The sequence below is a fragment of the Chaetodon trifascialis genome, chromosome 1 (assembly GCF_039877785.1).
Source record: "Chaetodon trifascialis isolate fChaTrf1 chromosome 1, fChaTrf1.hap1, whole genome shotgun sequence".
In the NCBI taxonomy this organism is placed as follows: Eukaryota; Metazoa; Chordata; class Actinopteri; order Chaetodontiformes; family Chaetodontidae; genus Chaetodon; species Chaetodon trifascialis.
In genome coordinates this window covers 85,752-105,290 of record NC_092056.1, presented here as the reverse complement: position 1 = coordinate 105,290, position 19,539 = coordinate 85,752, and the positions used below count along the sequence as shown (strand labels likewise).

The 19,539-nt window shown below is 45.1% G+C and overlaps 1 protein-coding gene across 4 annotated transcripts in view; it reads right to left on the bottom strand.

The window, feature by feature from the left end:
• Window positions 1-19,539, bottom strand: part of vps13c (vacuolar protein sorting 13 homolog C) — a 90,841-nt gene that overhangs the window by 58,360 nt on the left and 12,942 nt on the right. For 2 of the 4 annotated variants that reach the window (XM_070961411.1, XM_070961436.1), the window contains exons 7-29: window positions 17,957-18,031; window positions 17,079-17,188; window positions 16,915-16,974; window positions 16,765-16,824; window positions 15,098-15,178; window positions 12,538-12,595; window positions 11,312-11,439; window positions 10,746-10,852; window positions 9,480-9,654; window positions 9,141-9,203; window positions 8,889-9,033; window positions 7,881-7,981; window positions 5,591-5,733; window positions 5,230-5,422; window positions 4,958-5,072; window positions 3,933-4,069; window positions 3,370-3,502; window positions 3,158-3,275; window positions 2,939-3,071; window positions 2,462-2,534; window positions 2,127-2,227; window positions 1,838-1,991; window positions 264-343 (exon numbers count right to left, since the gene is read on the bottom strand). In XM_070961411.1, the coding sequence (XP_070817512.1) occupies window positions 264-343; window positions 1,838-1,991; window positions 2,127-2,227; window positions 2,462-2,534; window positions 2,939-3,071; window positions 3,158-3,275; window positions 3,370-3,502; window positions 3,933-4,069; window positions 4,958-5,072; window positions 5,230-5,422; window positions 5,591-5,733; window positions 7,881-7,981; window positions 8,889-9,033; window positions 9,141-9,203; window positions 9,480-9,654; window positions 10,746-10,852; window positions 11,312-11,439; window positions 12,538-12,595; window positions 15,098-15,178; window positions 16,765-16,824; window positions 16,915-16,974; window positions 17,079-17,188; window positions 17,957-18,031 (2,543 nt within the window). The remainder of the gene's footprint in view (window positions 1-263; window positions 344-1,837; window positions 1,992-2,126; window positions 2,228-2,461; window positions 2,535-2,938; window positions 3,072-3,157; window positions 3,276-3,369; window positions 3,503-3,932; window positions 4,070-4,957; window positions 5,073-5,229; window positions 5,423-5,590; window positions 5,734-7,880; window positions 7,982-8,888; window positions 9,034-9,140; window positions 9,204-9,479; window positions 9,655-10,745; window positions 10,853-11,311; window positions 11,440-12,537; window positions 12,596-15,097; window positions 15,179-16,764; window positions 16,825-16,914; window positions 16,975-17,078; window positions 17,189-17,956; window positions 18,032-19,539) is intronic. The other 2 variants (XM_070961420.1, XM_070961428.1) reach the window with 1 other exon arrangement.

Genomic DNA, 19,539 nt, shown 5'->3' with positions numbered 1-19,539 from the left:
CGAGCTGCAGGTGCTATAGAAATTAAGTTTATTATTATTATTATTAGATATTATTATATTATTTATTACTGAAATGCTTCTTGCTAAATCTTTCTTCCCCCCAAAAATCTAAATTTGTGCCACAGTCTGGCCCTACACTAGGTATAAATACACATACAGTATATACTACATATAGGGTTTTTCTCCGTAGTCTCACACTGATCCACCTGAGACAGCAGATTAGGTGAGTCAGCTGGAGAACAGGTGAGTGTGCTTGCGCTCACCTTAATGAACTCCACCTTCAGGAGGTCGGAGCACTGCTGCTCTGAGGAGCTGATCAGGTGTAGAGGACGATTCCTGCCGTCTGAAGAGAAAACAGAACAAAACCTGAGGTCCTCAACCTTTTCCTCAAAGGTCCACATCTGATGTTTATTCATGGTCAGTGGCCCAGGGTGATTGGCATAACATCATATCTGTTGTGATTGGACCAGCATGAAAGCGAGGCTCAGACAGTCCATATTTATTTCTGACTCATGTTCATACTTAGTTACTCAAGTTATTGAGTCCCAGAGAGACGAGACACATTCTGTATCTGAGGTTCAGGAGCTGACGGTAAATCCTCCGGTTTAACGCTAACGAGTGAACTCAACGATGCCAACCACAGAGAATTATCTGGAGACAGATCACTGTGAATGGCCTTGAGCTGCACTGAATATTCACCATCACTGATAATTATTGATCAACAGAACCTTTAATAAACATTCCATTTCATAACATATTGACACAGCAGGTCTGTTGAAGGACCACAATGTTTCTGTGGGGGCCAGATTTTGGGAAAAAAAAAAAAAAACTTTGTCGTTTCCACACCTGACCAAGCGGACTCGGTTCGATCACTCGTTTCGGTTGGGGCGCTCGTCGATTGGACAAAGTAGGAGGAGAAATCCCTCCCTCCTGGCCCGGAAAAACGACCGTGAACACAACTGTTCCTATAACGCTATCGTAGCTCGTCAGGGATCGATTCTGTTATTTTCCTAACTTACCTAACTTGACAACATGTGAGCTCAGAGTTTGAGGACTGTGACTGTTGGTAGTTGTGATTTGATTTTGTTTAAATATGCCAAATTGTGAATATATGGGTTATTGTTGTTCAGACAATCGAGCTAAGCTAGCTAGCAACTGCTAATGTCAGTGGTCATTTGTTGCCATCGCAACAGTAAACATTCACGTAAGGACTAATGAGCTGTAAATAGAGATGCAGAATCAAGCTATATTATAAATACAGATGAGATGCGTTGTATTTTAGCATGCGTATGCGCTGCGTATAGCGTCACTAAATACATTTGGTCCTGTCTTTGGTCCCGTGAGCTTTCACACTGCATACGAACTGAACCAGGGTTCACTAGCAAGCGAACCCAGACCCACATTTTCAGGCGGGCCAGAGTTCGCTTGTTTGGTCCACACCAGAGTTCGGATGAGCTTTCACATCTGCCCAAACCAAGTGGACTATCCTAGGAAAGGAACTCTGATCTGTTTAAAGCAGACCAAACAGCTCTGGTGTGAAAGCAACCTCAGGCCAAGGCGGGCCGCCCATTGACAACGCAGTCTGGATCCGGGTTGATTTGCCGTTTGGTCCAGATCCGGACCCAAGTCCTGACTTTGAGAGATGAGCTCAGCTGTCAGAAATGGGCCCTGCCAACATGTTTCCAGGCTCAGGCCTGAGGATGACCAGGTTTTATCACACGGCCTGTTTACCGATTGGTTTGCGTTAGCCAATCGGGGATGGTCAGAAGTTGAATATGTCAAGAAGTTGACATCAGTTTTCCCTGTGCTGCAGACATACATTATGTCCATCAGTTACCTGGTATGTCACAGTAGTCGAGTGTGACTCTGCGCAGGTATGAGGTGACACTCAAGTCAAAGCTCCGCCTCTTCCCTTCAGTTCCCAGCTGGCAGACGCTGAAGGACAGGACGGTCTTTTCCTGGTCCACCTGCCGGGTCAGCTCCAACAGCACCTAAACACACCACACAACTGTCTCACATGGCCTTAGTATAAAATGAAACTCTACGCTGTTAAAAAGGCTGATGGCAAGCTCCACCCCCTCAGAGTCACATGATGACCTGACCTGAGACCAGAGAAACTAACAAACCTCTTTGACTTCAAACTTGAAGTGAAGGTCGGTGAGTTCCTCCAGAGACGAGCTCTGGTGATCCTCATCTGTGGACTTCTCACTGCTGTCCTCGTCTGAATCTAACACACAGCGGCACAAAGAGAAATTATACAATGAGAATAAAAATGAAGAGTTTGAGAGTAATAAGCAGCACTCTGTCAGTTAGTTACATAAATCATGGTGGAATGAAAAACACATGTTTGGTCTTAAAGAGTTACAAAAATGTCTTTTTGTTTTGTATCAGTTACGTATCCAGGATTAGTTTTCATGATTCAGCGATGGTTAACAGCCAATCAGAGCGCAGGAGCACCAACCTGTTTCCATGGTGTCCAGGAGTGCAGGATGAAGGCTGAGCGCTTGAGGTCTGGTCTCCGCCAGCGACAGCACCTGCAGCAAGAAACACAGCCAAATATGGCAACAACAGCTCTGAGGTTCATTCCCCAAGTGTCCCCGTCCCTCAAACTGCACCCCATCACTTCTCCCGTCACCCACACAGAGCACCGTCCAAACTTCTGTCCATCGCTTCCCAAAATGTTTACTGTGCCTTCCCTAAATCTTCAAACTTCTCCATCACGTCCCTAATCTTCCACAAACTTCATGTCCCACCATCATCCCACGTCCCTCCTCTAAATTTCCCATCATCACTCCACTAAACTGTTCTGATCAGTTACCCATACATCATCTGTCTGACACAACTCTTCTTTGGTAGGAAAAGCTCGCAGTGACAGTTTAAGTTCCTGGATTATTTCAGTTGGTATGGCTGCAGTCAGACCAGACTGTACCAAATGTACCTTTTCTGTGGGTGTGGAGGGGGAGGAGTCCATGTTGGGCAGCGGGATGCTGTATACCAGTTCCAGAACATTCTGGATCTTCTGGTCCGAGATCTTAACATGCAGCAGTGGCAGTTCACCCGAAACCTTGAACCTAAAGCACAAACACCCCAAAGTTGCTGGCATATCATAAAGAGGTGAGCGAGGGGACAGATGAGACGCCTGTCGTAAGAGTCGTACCTGGGCATCCTGGCATCTTTCTCCACCATACACTTGGCGAGCTGGACAGTGAAGTCCATTGGCTGGAGGATGTGTTGAACTGATGAACTCTGAAGCCGAGCCGACTTCCAGGCCTCACCTGGAATTAATTTACAAATACTGGATGAGATGTGGACGTCTACGCAGTACTGTACTTCTACGTGTGTGTGTGTGTCTGTGTATTAGTTGTGTACCTGACTTGCTGTAGAGCACCTGGACTCTTCGGAGCTCCACATTGTATCTCTCATAGGCTCGGTCCATGATTTCCTCCAGAGAGGAGAAGGAGGACGAAGACGAAGTGAGACCGCTCTGCTCGACGCTGTTCAACTACAAACACACACATGTTCAAGCAAACAAGCTGATGACAGCCCCAAAACACCTGAACACACAAACAGAAACACCAAAGTCTGTGTATGGCCAGACGGAAAGACACCACACATACGATGTACTGATGTCCTCTGCAGAGGTCAGGGGTCATTCACAGGTTCGTCCTCTGTGCAGGGGGAACATTTGCAGCTAACTTGATCAAAATGTCATCATGGACATTTTGGCTAGCTATGTTTTTGATCTTTGTAGTTTTTAAAGTCCTCTGTCTGATAAAATGTCAGTTACATTATCTGTTCATTGCAGCCTTAGCTGAAAAAAAGGGTCAAAATGCCAAAAACCTTGTCAAATTGGGTAAAAAAAACCCTAAATATTTGGCCATAATATGAACTGAGCATAAAACTGAGGCTTGACAGGAATAAAAATAACTCACCTGCAAGCTGCCAAAATCTACAATGATGAGGTCCGACATGTTGCTATAGAAACCAGACTTCGGCACAACCAAGTATGATGGCTTCAGGTCAATCCTCAGGTCCAGGACCTTCCTGGTCTCAATGATGTGAGACAAACCTGCAGAGACCACAAACCATCAGAGTCCTGATGAAAACGACACTGTGATCTACTGGGTCAACTGGAACCAGAATCCATCAGAGCTCCTGCAAACTCAACCAAAGATCTGCTGAGCGACAAGAGGCATCACTCTGTTGCTCTTTTTATGTGTGACGGTAAACATCTTTCGTCTGTTGACCAGACAAAGACATCAAGTAGAAGACGTTGTCCTTGGCTGGATGACTGTCATCTGCCTTTTCTTTAAACAAGCTTTATAGACCAAATGATTAAAATGATTAGCTGACAAAACAATCAACAGATGAATTGATTATGAAAATAATCATTAGTTGCAGCTTGAACTGAAGCTGATCAGGACTTCAGTATTGGATCAAGTATGTAGTGAGCTGGTATTTTAATCAGATAATGGACATCTTTGGACTGTTGGTCACTCAGGTGATGACATACTAATGCAAAACATGATCATGATCATATTCCATTTCTGCCAGATTGTGCAAACAGATCCAATAATCTTACACACCAGCCCTCAGCTACAACACGTCACATGCTAACATTTATGCTAGCTATTGTAAACGTTCCTCACAAATACAATAAATGAATAGATTAAAAACAGAGGACAGAGCTGATTCTGACTGACATGTTGACTGACTGATTCACATGTTTCTTTTCATTCTGATTGGACTGACTGATTGTGGAATCGGACTGGGTGAATGTCCTTGAAGCCCAGACTCAGCCCCAGACTTGACTCAGACTCAGCTGTCATTTGGCTCGAGGTGATTCGTCCTCCGGGGAACGTGACGCTGAGAATCCCTCCAGGAGTCTTTCAGGTGTGTCAGTGTGGACTGACGATGTTTCCTCTGGTTAAAAACCTAATGTATGAATGAAAGTTACCTGTGGCAGTTTTCTCTTTGATCTCCTCCAGTTTGGAGAGCGTGGCCGAGGTCAGGACCTCCAGATCGACGCCTTTCCCCGTCTTAAAGAACTCGGCCAAGCTGGTCACTGTCAACTAGACAAACAGCAGGGACACGTCTCACTTACGATTTATTACATGTCCTCAAAGGTGAATCTACATCGACGTCTGATGATAACAGACAGATCGATATAACACGTAAAAACTAGACGTGAGCAATCTGATCTGAGGTCAGATCGTGGTTCGTGATTACCGCATCGTAGATGATCTCGACAGGCTGAGAGTGGACTCTGAGCAGCTGGTCGGCGGCGCTCTCCTCGGGGTTTAACTCAAACACGACGCTGAGCAAAGAGGAAGACGAGTCTCCCACTGAGGCAATGAGCGAAGGTACCGCCCCCTGCTGCTGTAAACCTGTAACGTACCAGTGCTGCAACGCTGCCTCCACCCTGCAGGAGCACAGACAGGCCTCCATTACTAACCCAGGCTGGGGGGGGTGGAGCATTCAGTCATGGTGTCCACAGACACGGACAGCCAGAAGAGCCAGAAACAAGTGTGGTCCAAGTCCACAAAACAGCACAACACAGGGATCAAACATGTGACGTTTGGGGGGTCACCTGAAGGCCTGAGCTCCAGGTCTCTGAGACACTTTGGTGCTGAGGTCGATCATCTGGACTTTGAGGATCTCTGGTACGTCTGGCTGTTCTCTGACCGTCACCGAGGTCCTGAACAGCTGGAAGGTGATGACCACGGCAACATACTACACAGAGAGAGACACACAGAGACAGACACACAGGGACAGGGACGGACAGAGGCAAAGAGACAGACACACACAGAGACACACAGAGACAGACACACAGGGACGGACAGAGGCAAAGAGACAGACACACAGAGAGACACACAGAGACAGACACACAGGGACGGACAGAGACAAAGAGACAGACACACAGAGAGACACACAGAGACAGACACACAGGCACGGACAGAGGCAAAGAGACAGACACACAGAGAGACACACAGAGACAGACACACAGGGACAGGGACGGACAGAGGCAAAGAGACAGACACACAGAGAGACACACAGAGACAGACACACAGGGACAGACAGAGGCAAAGAGACAGACACACAGAGAGAGACACAGAGACAAACACACAGGGACGGACAGAGACAAAGAGACAGACACACAGAGAGAGACACACAGGGATGGACAGAGGCAAAGAGACAGACACACAGAGAGACACACAGAGACAGACACACAGAGAGAGACACAGAGACAAACACACAGGGACGGACAGAGACAAAGAGACAGACACACAGAGAGAGACACACAGGGACGGACAGAGGCAAAGAGACAGACACACAGAGAGAGACACACAGGGACGGACAGAGGCAAAGAGACAGACACACAGAGAGACACACAGAGACAGACACACAGAGAGAGACACAGAGACAAACACACAGGGACGGACAGAGACAAAGAGACAGACACACAGAGAGAGACACACAGGGACGGACAGAGGCAAAGAGACAGACACACAGAGAGACACACAGAGACAGACACACAGAGAGACACACAGAGACAGACACACAGGGACAGGGACGGACAGAGGCAAAGAGACAGACACACACAGAGACACACAGAGACAGACACACAGGCATGGACAGAGGCAAAGAGACAGACACACAGAGACAGACACACAGAGAGACAGACACACAGAGACAGACACACGGAGAGACAGACACACAGAGAGAGACACAGAGACAGACACACAGGGACAGGGACGGACAGAGGCAAAGAGACAGACACACAGAGAGACACACAGAGACAGACACACAGAGAGACACACAGAGACAGACACACAGGGACAGGGACGGACAGAGGCAAAGAGACAGACACACACAGAGACACACAGAGACAGACACACAGGCATGGACAGAGGCAAAGAGACAGACACACAGAGACAGACACACACAGAGACAGACACACAGAGACAGACACACAGAGAGACAGACACACAGAGAGAGACACAGAGACAGACACACAGGGACAGGGACGGACAGAGGCAAAGAGACAGACACACAGAGAGACACACAGAGACAAACACACAGGCATGGACAGAGGCAAAGAGACAGCCACACAGAGAGACACACAGAGACAGACACACAGGCACGGACAGAGGCAAAGAGACAGACACACAGAGAGACACACAGAGACAGACACACAGGCATGGACAGAGGCAAAGAGACAGACACACAGAGACAGACACACAGAGACAGACACACAGAGAGACAGACACACAGAGAGACACACAGAGACAGACACACAGGGACGGACAGAGGCAAAGAGACAGACACACAGAGAGACACACAGAGACAAACACACAGGCATGGACAGAGGCAAAGAGACAGACACACAGAGACAGACACACAGAGACAGACACACAGAGAGACAGACACACAGAGAGACAGACACACAGAGACAGACACACAGAGAGACAGACACACAGAGAGACAGACACACAGAGAGAGACACACAGAGACAGACACACAGGGACAGACACACAGAGAGACACACACACCTCAAATGTCTTGTTTTGTTCAGTTTACAGTCTTAAAGTGACGAAAACAGAAAATTGGCGACTTACAGTGATTAATGTAACATTTGACAACTACTCAATTAATCGCTGCCTCGAAATCATTTTGGATTTCAACATTGACCAAAACAGTTGTGGTTCTGACTTTTGCCATCAAGCAGCTCCAGCAGGAGAGAAGATCATGGAGTGATTCAAGTGTGAAAGGTTGACGCTCAGAGGAGAAGGAAGACGAGGAGCTGGTCCTGACAGCGGTGAAGAATGGCAAACTTTATCCTGTGGAGAGCAGGGACATCACAGCAGCAGTGTGCTCACCTGTTTGGGTAAAGCCAGGCTGTGAGAGCTGCCACTGTAACCGATGGCAGTGTAAAGTTTTTCTTTTTCCTCAGCCGTAATGAGATCGTCCAATCCTGAGCCTGAACACCGGAAGGAAAATATCTTCAAATCACTGCCACACAGAACACAGAGTATCTTCAAGTAACCATAAAACTACAAGTAACCAAAGGTGGACATCACCTGAATGCCTGTGAAAAAGCACCTTACATCTCCTCATAGCAACTGAAAAAGCTCTTCATGTGAAGTGAACTGCCTGACGACCTGATTCATGCTGTTTTCTGAACAGGACTGCAGCCCTGCATTAAACACCACATTAAAGCCAGATATCAACAACATCCAGAAAGTTCTCTGGACCGGAGCTCATCTGAGCTGTGCTGTGGTCTAACGAGTCCACATTGTGGACTGTTTTTGGACATCACGGACATCGTGTCCTCTGGGCTGAAGAGGAAGAGGACCATCCAGATGGTTCCAGCACTAAATTCAACAGCCAGCCTCTGTGCTGCTCTGAAGGTGTGCTGGTGTTCATGGTCACACCTGTAAAGGCTCCATTAGTGCTAAAAGGTACAAACAGGTTCTGGAGCAACATGCTGCCACCCAGACAACGTCCCCTAGATGTCCCTGCTTCCAGCAGGACCACCAAAAGACACATCCTGCAGTGCTACAGCAGCGTGGCTTCATAGTCGCAGAGTTCAGGTTCTAGACTGGCTGCCTGCTGTCCAGACCTGTCCCCTTTGAGACTGTTGAGCTGCTGAAGTCGGAGTATTTACAAGAAACAAGAAAGCTGATCAGTTTGAACATGAAATATTTTGTCTTTGTATTTTTTCTGTCTTACAGTGTCCTAACTTCATTTTAATGGAATTTACTATCTACACATCACACTATAGAAGACAGCTAAATGTGTGACCATAATTATTCAGATGACACACAAATTCACACGAGGCTAACGTGGTGGATCTCAGGGGGGTTTCAGATGAATCGGTTGCTTACCCTCCGTCTCTTTGCTCTCCTCTGGCTCCTGCTCCTCCTTCTTGGCCTTTCTACCAAAGAAGCTGCTGAAGAAACCTCCTCCTCCTCCCTGCTTCTGGCCTCCCCCTGCCTTCTTCCCCACCACCTTCTGTCCCGATCTGATGACCTGGAGGAGGAAGAGGAGGATGAGGAGCGAGTCATGATTGGTCTCAGACTCAGGTCTGTGTCTGTTCCTCAGAAAACCTTGATCACAGTCTTCATCATCATCCTTACCTCCATCTGAGCCTGCTGCCGGGCCAAAGTGATGTTGAAGACATCCAGAACTTTCTCCAGATCCTGTTGGAAACAAACATCAGTACAGCAGACTCGGTCAGCAGGTCACAAACACCACCCTGAGGCCAGTGGATGTTATGTGTGTAGTTCATGTGCGGATTATTTTGTAGAGTCGAGATATCGAGATATCTTGTTTTTCTGCAGAATCTAAAAATATTCAGTTTACGACCATCAGTGTGTTTCAGCATTCGTTCATGTGTTTATGAGTGTTCCTAAACAATTTCCACAACAGCACGTTGCACAGAGTACGTCCAGGCTCTTTCAGTCGATCTGCAGCACCTGGATGTGTCGCTCTGTGTCCTGGTTCGGCTTGTTCTGGCTCAGCAGTTTGGCTTTATAGGCAGTCTTGTAGGCCTTCAGGTTCTCTCTGTGCTGTCTGATGTTGGACCAGGACCACATGCGACTGAAGCGTCTGATGTGGACTTCCAGGATGCTGTTGAAGGCGTACCTCCACCTGGCAGAGGCACAGAAAACAAACGCACCCCAAAACCATCAAATAGAGATTTTCTGTTTCTGTCACTGTTGTTATCCTCCTCACTGGACCTCCACGTTTACCAGATGCCACACGGCGGGTAGTTCTTCCACCCTGTGAGTCTGCCAGTGAGGCTGGTCGTGAGACACATCAAATCCACCCTCCTCACCTCACTGGACCCTCTCCAGTTTGCACATCATCCGAGCTGTTAGGCTTCTAAACACCTTACTGCCCTCTACCTCACCTCCACACCCCACCCCACCCCACCCCTAACACCTTCTCCACATAGTGCGCCCCGCATAGCACTGTATGTTATTGGAGTAATATATAGCTTTACTGTTTGTATTTCTATTCTATTTTATTTTACTTCATTTTTTCTTAATTATGTAGTAGCACCTTGTGCCCATGAGGAACGACCTTTTGCTCAGCTGTGTACTTTGTATATGGACAAGCGACAAACTGGACTTGGCTTGGTTTGATACAAGGTACGTACAACACTACAAATGGTTTGTCATGAAAGTGGAACATGTCACAGAACGTCCAAAAAAAACTGAAAATGTGTCCTGAGGAACCATCACCATCAGATTGTGGTGATCAGTGTGAGGATTTCAGGACACACAGTGACCCTCAGTTGGCGGCCTCGCGGCCACGTCCATCCTGCTGGAGCTTCCCGTCCAGTCCGCAGATTATTAATGCATATGCACATATCTAACGTCACTCAGCAGTGGAGAGAGAAACTCCAGAGAACACACAGCGAGAGAAACTACTGTCAAATCGTGGATTTCTAAAGACGTCCCTGCACTGGACGATCGGTGTGAGGAAGTCCTGAAGACTCCCTCTGATAAAAATGACCAACACCATTCAAGACCAGTCTTGGACACGGTGGACTCTGGACTGAATTTTGTTATATCTACTGAAAAACACTGGAACTGAGTACCGTCTAACGCAGGAATTTTAATCTGAATGTGATCATGGTAGTCCGGTGGTGTCTGTACGCCAGTAACTGAATTCTAAAACCAGATTCTGAACAGTTTGAGTTCAAACTGGTTCCTTTCTGTTGAGACTGAACTGACCAGAGTTTGGAGCTGTTGTGGACGGAGACATCAGGCCGGAACTTCCTGTAGGGGGCGTTCTTCACCATGTAGTCAATGGACTCCAGCTGCTCCACCATGGTCAGGTACTGCAGAGGACCACAATAAGACCACAGCACATCAAAAACCTGCTCAGCACTGAGGACAAAGCACCACGAGGACTGCTTTTCAAAGCAGAGCAACAGAGACGAGACAGCTTTGTCTCACAAGACCTTACTGTCTCACCTGTCTCAAATGATCTGACTGTCTCACCTCTCCCACATTACCTGTCTCACACATCTTGTCTCACCTGACATGTGTCACATGACCTGACTGTCTCACTTGTCTTGCATGACCTGACTGTCTCACCTCTCCCACATTACCTGTCTCACCTGTCTCGCATGACCCGTCCCACCGGTCTCACCTGACCTGACTCTCTCACCTGTCTCACATGGCCTGTCTCCCTGAGTGTCTCTCATGACTTGTTTCACATGACCCATGTAACATGACCTGACTGTCTCACCTGTCTTACAGGACCTGTCTCACCTGTCCTGACCGAGTCACGTTACCTGTGCTTTGGTCATCTCTATGGCGATGTTCTGAACCTCCAGGTGCAGATTTGCTTTTGGAGTTTTCAGTTCCAGCTCAGCATTCGGGTTGAGGCACATTTTAGCCGAGGCGAAGATCGGCTTGAAGACTGCAAAGCAACCGGTGGAAGCTTAGTATCCACAAACCAACCATCTGATGATCAATGGATTATTTCATGTATCGATCACTTCCTGAGCAGCTGAGGGAAGTCACTGACTGTAGAAATGTAAAAAGATGAATATTTGCCAGCTGATCTACAGTAAATCTGAGCGACACTACGGGCCTCTGTGAGGGTCAAACTGTCTCCTGACAGAAACCAGGAAGAGAAAAACATCCTGTACAGACACATTCTGTATCCGGATGTCATCAAACTGCTGGCCACCAGTTAGTTTATCAAAAAAAGTATGAATAGAATATTTGTTGATGACTTTAGTTTCACAATGAAAGCAAAACTAAAATCCATCCATCCACTTTCCTCCTCCCTGTAGCGTGTGTGTGCTGTGATTAATAAAGTACAAATCTTAAACTTAATCTTTCTATACCGCGTATCCCTTTCGGGGTTGCGGGGGTGCTGGAGCCTATCCCAGCCATCAACGGGCAAGAGGCGGGCTACACCCTGGACCGTTCGCCCGTCGATCGCAGGGCACAAACACACAACCATTCACACACTCACACGCTCACACCTATGGGCAATTTCACAGTCACCAGTTAATCTAATGAGCATTAGATTAACTGGGGAGGAAGCCGGAGAGAACCCACGCATGCACGGGAAGAACAGGCAAACTTCACACAGAAAGGCCTGACCCGGGAATCGAACTGTTGCTCTGAGGCACGCGCACTACCTGCTGCGCCACCGTGCAGCCCAAAACTAAAATGAAAACTTTAAATGAAAACTTTCATTTACAAATGAAAGAACTGAAAGTCTGATTCAATAACCTGCACATTCACACACTACAGTAGCTCCTGATTAGCAGAAGCTAACATCTCTTCAGTTTGACCTGTGGCACTGAACAGCAGCATCTTTATTTCAGTAGCATTATGTTTGTGTCAGTGATGTTATCTGATGTGCAAAGAAGTCGAAGAATTCTTTGCACATCAGAGTTTGACTTGAGGATTGATGTCAAACTTCTAAATCTTCCTCTAGATGTTCACTGAACAAAGTGCTGAAGCTCTCAGCACGACGAAGGTAACAAAGCGACGAACTCACTGTACTGATAGTGAGGAAGCTCCTGATCCTTACTGCTGATCCCACACTTCAGCTGATCCTGCAGGACAGACAGAGAGGGCAGGGGAGGAGGAAGAGGAGGAGTGAGCGTCCATCTCTTTCCTGATGTCATTCAGAACATCATCTAAACTGAATCTCTTGTTGAAAGAGAGGAAAATACAATAACACGGTTTTCACTGTTTTTTTTACTTTTTATAGACAAATCAACGATTTGTCTATAAATTTTAAACAAAACAATCATTCATAGCAAAATATCATCTGCTGAACATGTGTGACAGTGAATGTGATGAAGAATAGAGAAAAGAAGTGGAAAAGCTCTTCATCAGGCAGCAAAAATGGAGGGAAGTGACATCATCAATCCATGAACAGAAAATAATGCTGGTATGTTTCATTACCATAGATATAGAATATCTACAGATATAGGTTATCTATATATGTAGATATAGATATAGATATAGTTATAGATATAGGTATAGCTATAGATAAAGGTTATATAAAGGTTATCTATATATGTAGATATAGATATAGGTATAGATATAGGCTATCTATATATGTAGATATAGGTATAGTTATAGATATAGGTATAGCTATAGATAAAGGTTATATAAAGGTTATCTATATATGTAGATATAGATATAGATAAAGGTTATCTATATATGTAGATATAGATATAGGTATAGATATAGGTTATCTATATATGTAGATATAGATATAGGTATAGATATAGGTTATCTATATATGTAGATATAGATATAGGTATAGCTATAGATAAAGGTTATCTATACATGTAGATATAGATATAGATATAGGTATAGGTATAGATATAGGTTATCTATATATGTAGGTATAGATATAGATATAGGTATAGATATAGATATAGGTTATCTATATATGTAGATATAGATATAGGTATAGGTTATCTATATGTGTAGATATAGGCATAGATATAGGTATAGGTTATCTATATATGTAGATATAGATATAGGTATAGGTATAGATATAGGTTATCTATATATGTAGGTATAGGTAGAGATATAGGTATAGGTATAGATATAGGTTATCTATATATATAGGTATAGATATAGGTATAGGTTATCTATATATGGAGATATAGATATAGGTATAGGTATAGATATAGGTTATCTATATATATAGGTATAGATATATAGGTATAGATATAGATATAGGTATAGGTTATCTATATATGGAGATATAGATATAGATATAGGTATAGGTATAGGTATAGATATAGATATAGATATAGATATAGAAATAGAATTGGAAGCCCTGGTCAAAGTGTTTCTCTTCCTGTGAAGAGTTCAGAGGATAAAAGATGAGCTTTCTTCCAAACACCATGAAGTTAAACATAAAACAATTATTTACTATTTTAAAGCACGATGCTTTTTTTATTTCCATCTTTTACAGTTCCAAAATAACAAAAAAGGAGAAAGTCCAGAAGGAAAGGTTTGGGCTCCCTGCATGGTCAGGGTTCAGTGACAGCCCCCTGTCGACTATCACAGCTCGAGTGCTAGCAGCTGTTTAGAGGAGGTTGGGGCTGAAATTTGCATCACCTGACCTTCCTTAATGATGATGATCACCAAGTGAAAAGGAACTAGAGAGGTGGATATAGGACAGGTGGTGCCAGCAGGTGGATGTGGAAATGAAGAGTGTATGTCTACTATAACTGTTTAATAAAACAGTTAATGACAGTGCTTGTCAGGAACAAGTGGACTTTTTTGTGGGGTAAGTGCCAGAGAAACGTACTCTCCCCTCCAGACAAGAGCAAGAGCAAGAACAAGAGGAGAAAAGTTTGGCTGGGTGTGTTACAACAAACAGGAAGAGGTCATGTTCCGCTGCATCTGTCAGGGACAATCAAACTTGTTTGACAACTAAGTGATGTTAGCTAGCTACTGTTAGCTGACAATAACGTTAGGACCTTCTCTCAGTGAATGGATCCCTCAATCAGCAGTAAGTAGAGAGGAGAGAGGCCCTCTGCGTTGAGCTCCAACACATCTAAGAAGCAGAAAGAATCTAAAGGTCCGAATGCACCTCAGCACCTACAGCGGAGAGCCAAAGAAAGATGCAGGAAGAGATAGAAGTAAAAGACAAACGTCCCACTAATTCAGCCTGGAGCTCCCTGACATCACACGGCGTTGTGTCGCGGCTCTCTCTGAGCAGAAATACTGTTTTTTTGCTTTCACCTGTGCTCGTTGCAGTGATGTATTACGATGTTTTCAGACACCATTTCTCTGTATGTTGGTGTTGAAGAACAGGATCAGCTCATTCAGAAAAACTTAAAAAGATGACTGTCTTATGGAATCATAATGTCTGATTTACTCTGTCCATCTATTTCACCACTGTCTGCTCACTGAGAGCAACATATTGTTCAGGTCGCTGTTGGTACTACATGCAATCCAGCGTGGCACAGACCTTTTCAAACCAACATTCATTCATTTCTTTTCAGCATTCTTTCATTTGTTGGTGGTTTGTTTGTGACTGATGAGTTTGTTTTCATCTAAAAAGACAAATAGCATCAACTCACCACGATGTCTTCCCATGATCCTTTGTACAAGATCGGACTGTTGACGTTCCAGTAAGCACAGAGACAGTCCAGACGACCGAGCTGACAAACAACAAGCACACACATCAATGAGAAAACAATCCAGGAATTCCTGCTTGACATTAAATGGTACAGACCACCAACAAGCAAAGTGCTGCGTCTTCAGGTGAAACGAGCATACAGGCAATCAGAGCGACCAACACCCGTCCACTCATCGGGTTAAACATGAGTCACAAATGATGAAAAACAACAGTCACAAAGGCTGATTGTGTCTACCTTGCTCATCAAATGTATGTCAACCAATCAGATCAGAGAGCACTCAGTCAAACGTTGAACTTCAGTTTAAACTGAAAAAAGCTTTTAAAAAAAATGTAAAAATGTAAACTTTAAACAGTTCAAACTCTGTAACAGACACTATGTTACAAAGTTTGAACTGTTTAAAGTTTAATTTTAAACAATGTCTCTTACCTTTATGTTTGGGACTCTCTTTGTAACACACACTAAAATATTTATTTTAAATATTTATTTTAGTGTGTGTTACAAAGAGAGTCCCAAACATAAAGGTAATAACGTGAATAAAACAAGGTTAGAAACGAAGAACGAAGTTCATTCAGCAACAGAACAGAACGCCAAATCTTGTGATGATTTCCCAGCCAGTCAAACAAAGACAGGCCAAAGCCGACAGAGACGATCTGTCTTCAGCCTGGGTTTGAAAATCTCAGCAGAGGTGTCCCAAACACTCAGCAGGAGTTTATTCCAAAGAAGGGAAGCTTGATGGGCAAAGTTTTTTAATAGAGAACAAATAAATGGACAGCATCAGGGGAATGTGGAGGACTGGGGCTGCAGGAGGGAGTTCTTCAAACCTCTGCAGGTCAGAAGGAGGATTCTGGATCAGCTCTACACATCAGGACAGGTACTGTACCATCAAACACGCAGACAGCTGTGGTACAAGTCAAATCTGCATCTGCATGTGAAGCATTTCCAAGTATTTCAGCAGCCTATTTGGCCTAAAGTGAAAGTGAAAGAGCGCAGCTCCTGACAGACAAACCAAAAATCCCCGAGTGTTGACTATATGGCTTTGAGAAGTGTGGAGGTTAATGGAAAAATTCATGAAATGAACATGTGTGTGTGTGTGTGTGTGTGTGTGTGTGTGTGTGTGTGTGTGTGTGTGTGTGTGTGTGTGTGTGTGTGGCCGAACCAACAAGCAACCTTTCAGTGAAATGTAGGAAGTTTTTCAGATGTGCTGATGGACGTTTTACAGGCTGAGCCTTCGTCTTCATCGCCAGAAGACACAGTATCAATGGAGCTCGTGACTTGTTCCTGTACCTCAGTTTTCTGCTCATGAAGGATTATCTGCTGCATTCACTGAGTCAATCTTTGTGTCTGCATGCACACAGGAGGCCAGGTTACTTGGAGAACTCAGGTTACTCAGGTAATCACACCTGTTTACCTGCAGTGTAAAAAGTCTGGTGCCCGTAAATCTTCATGCAGCCATTTCCCACCACTGACGTACAACACTTCCTGCTTCACATAAATCATATTTTTCTAATCATCTAACCATCAAAGTCACACCTGTAACTGAAACGACCGTCAGTCAAACTACTGAAGGTCAAAAATGAACAGGTGAGTGAGTTTCAGAGCGCCGTCACCTTATAGATGATCTTTGCTGCTTCGTTCAGAATACACGATTTCCAGTTTTCATCAGTGGTCTGAAAAAAAAAACAGCAACAACAGGTCAATATCACCTGTCACAGGTGTGTGTTTCTCTGTGAGCGCGTGTGTGCGTCTGTGTGTGTTACCTGCAGGCTGAGCTCTGACAGTGTTAATCCCATAGACAGGGGGCGCTGTGGGTCTGACAGCTGAAACAAACAGGCAGTCACATGACAGAGAGTCTTACAAATGACAGGTGACCTCCTGACACTCTTTACTTCCTGTGTGTTTGCACAGGTGAGATCTGACTCACATCGTCCTCGTAGCGCAGGTGGATGCTGCTAATCTTCACCTGCAGGTTTTTGATCACCTGGGTGGCCAGTTTCTCCATAAACGTGTCCTTCTTTTCCTCCTGAGGTTTCTCTGAAACAACAGAACTCTATGAAAAGAGACAGGAAGTCTGCCACCGATCAACCTGGACCTCTGACTGAGTTTAGTTTAAAAGATAAATTAAATTAAACTAAACATCATAAATCATCCTGAAAACATGTGGAGATGGTCAGCTGTGCACGATGAAAATTAAAATACTGTCAATCAGAATTAAAGTAACATTTTGAGATACTCATAATTTTGAAAAATAAGGAAAAATTAGAAATGCAAATTTTAAGATACAAAGACAAAAAATGAAATATGAAGATAAAGGTTTGAGTTCAAATCATGAAGTGAAATGAAGAAGGGAAATGCGACGGCTGACAGCCTAAAAACAGAAACTCTGATCCTGTTTCTTTTCTGTTTGCTTCCTCTGCTGTTGCAGCTTCACTTGAAACGTCTTCAGTCTTTAAAAGAAAGAAGAGCTGACGCTGATCAGTTTTCTCTAAACAGTAAGAGCATTTAATGCAGAGAAAAGATGAAATCCAGTGAATTCACAGCCCTGAAGCTTTCGAAAAGTATCTTGTCTGAATTCTGCTCTGACGTTTGCAGAAGGTCATTATCAAGCTGCATTGTGGGAAATGGAGGGCATGGTATTTGTGCATTCAGGGTGCTCAGAGTGCTGACGGATGACTGGAGGACTGACTCAAAGAGCGGTGAGGTGTTTAAACCTCAGCTCAGCATCTGTCTGGAAACTGATGTTAAAGTCAGTGAAACGTCTCCATCCTCCAGCAGGTGACGCAGTCCAGGATCAGACCTTACCTGCTTTGTTGTCATGTTGTTTCAGCTTCTTCAAGCCTTTTTTGGGCTTTTTATGTTTTTTAAATCCTCTTGAGACTTTGGCAGCGTTAAAGAAAGAAACATCAGTTAGTGAGAGAAAGAGGCAGAAAGCAGGAAGCAGAGAAACATTCGTCTTCTGACGGTTTAGTGTCCACGTTCAGTGATGATTTCAACCAGCAGCAGCAAATACATCAACCAGAGTCCAGAGGAAGCAGGTGGAGGTGAGCGAGAGAACAGCCAATCACAGAGGGTAGACTTACTTTGAAAGGTCTGACTCAACACGCGGATGAAGGATAAAAACTAAAAACATGTTCGCCTACATTAGCACTGTAAAAAATCTGAGCGTTTGTCATCAAAAACAAAACTAAAGCGGATCATTTACAGGATCCACCCACACAGATTCATGCTGATCACTTCAGCTGCAGTCTGTAGATCTACAGAAACACCTGGACCTCCACATCAGTGGACACCGTCATGTCACAAAAGCTGTGGTGGTGTGATGTCACTGAGTGCCAACGGTCCTGTGTGATGTCACTGAGTGCCAACGGCCCTGTGTGATGTCACTGAGTGCCAACAATCCTGTGTGATGTCACTGAGTGCCAACAATCCTGTGTGATGTCACTGAGTGCCAACGGCCCTGTGTGATGTCACTGAGTGCCAACGGTCCTGTGTGATGTCACTGAGTGCCAACGGCCCTGTGTGATGTCACTGAGTGCCAACAATCCTGTGTGATGTCACTGAGTGCCAACGGTCCTGTGTGATGTCACTGAGTGCCAACGGCCCTGTGTGATGTCACTGAGTGCCAACAATCCTGTGTGATGTCACTGAGTGCCAACAATCCTGTGTGATGTCACTGAGTGCCAACAATCCTGTGTGATGTCACTGAGTGCCAACGGCCCTGTGTGATGTCACTGAGTGCCAACAATCCTGTGTGATGTCACTGAGTGCCAACGGCCCTGTGTGATGTCACTGAGTGCCAACGGCCCTGTGTGATGTCACTGAGTGCCAACGGTCCTGTGTGATGTCACTGAGTGCCAACAATCCTGTGTGATGTCACTGAGTGCCAACGGCCCTGTGTGATGTCACTGAGTGCCAACAATCCTGTGTGATGTCACTGAGTGCCAACAATCCTGTGTGATGTCACTGAGTGCCAACAATCCTGTGTGATGTCACTGAGTGCCAACGGTCCTGTGTGATGTCACTGAGTGCCAACGGCCCTGTGTGATGTCACTGAGTGCCAACAATCCTGTGTGATGTCACTGAGTGCCAACAATCCTGTGTGATGTCACTGAGTGCCAACAATCCTGTGTGATGTCACTGAGTGCCAACAATCCTGTGTGATGTCACTGAGTGCCAACAATCCTGTGTGATGTCACTGAGTGCCAAGGTGTGACTGTGTGTCTGCATGTTACACTGCTTATACGAGTGTGTGTATGTGTGTGTGAGACACTGTGTGTGTGTGAGACACTGTGTGTGTGTGTGTGTGTGTGTGTGTGTGTGTGTGTGTGTGTGTATGTGTGTGTGTATGTGTGTGTGTGTGTGAGACACACTGTGTGTTACTGTGT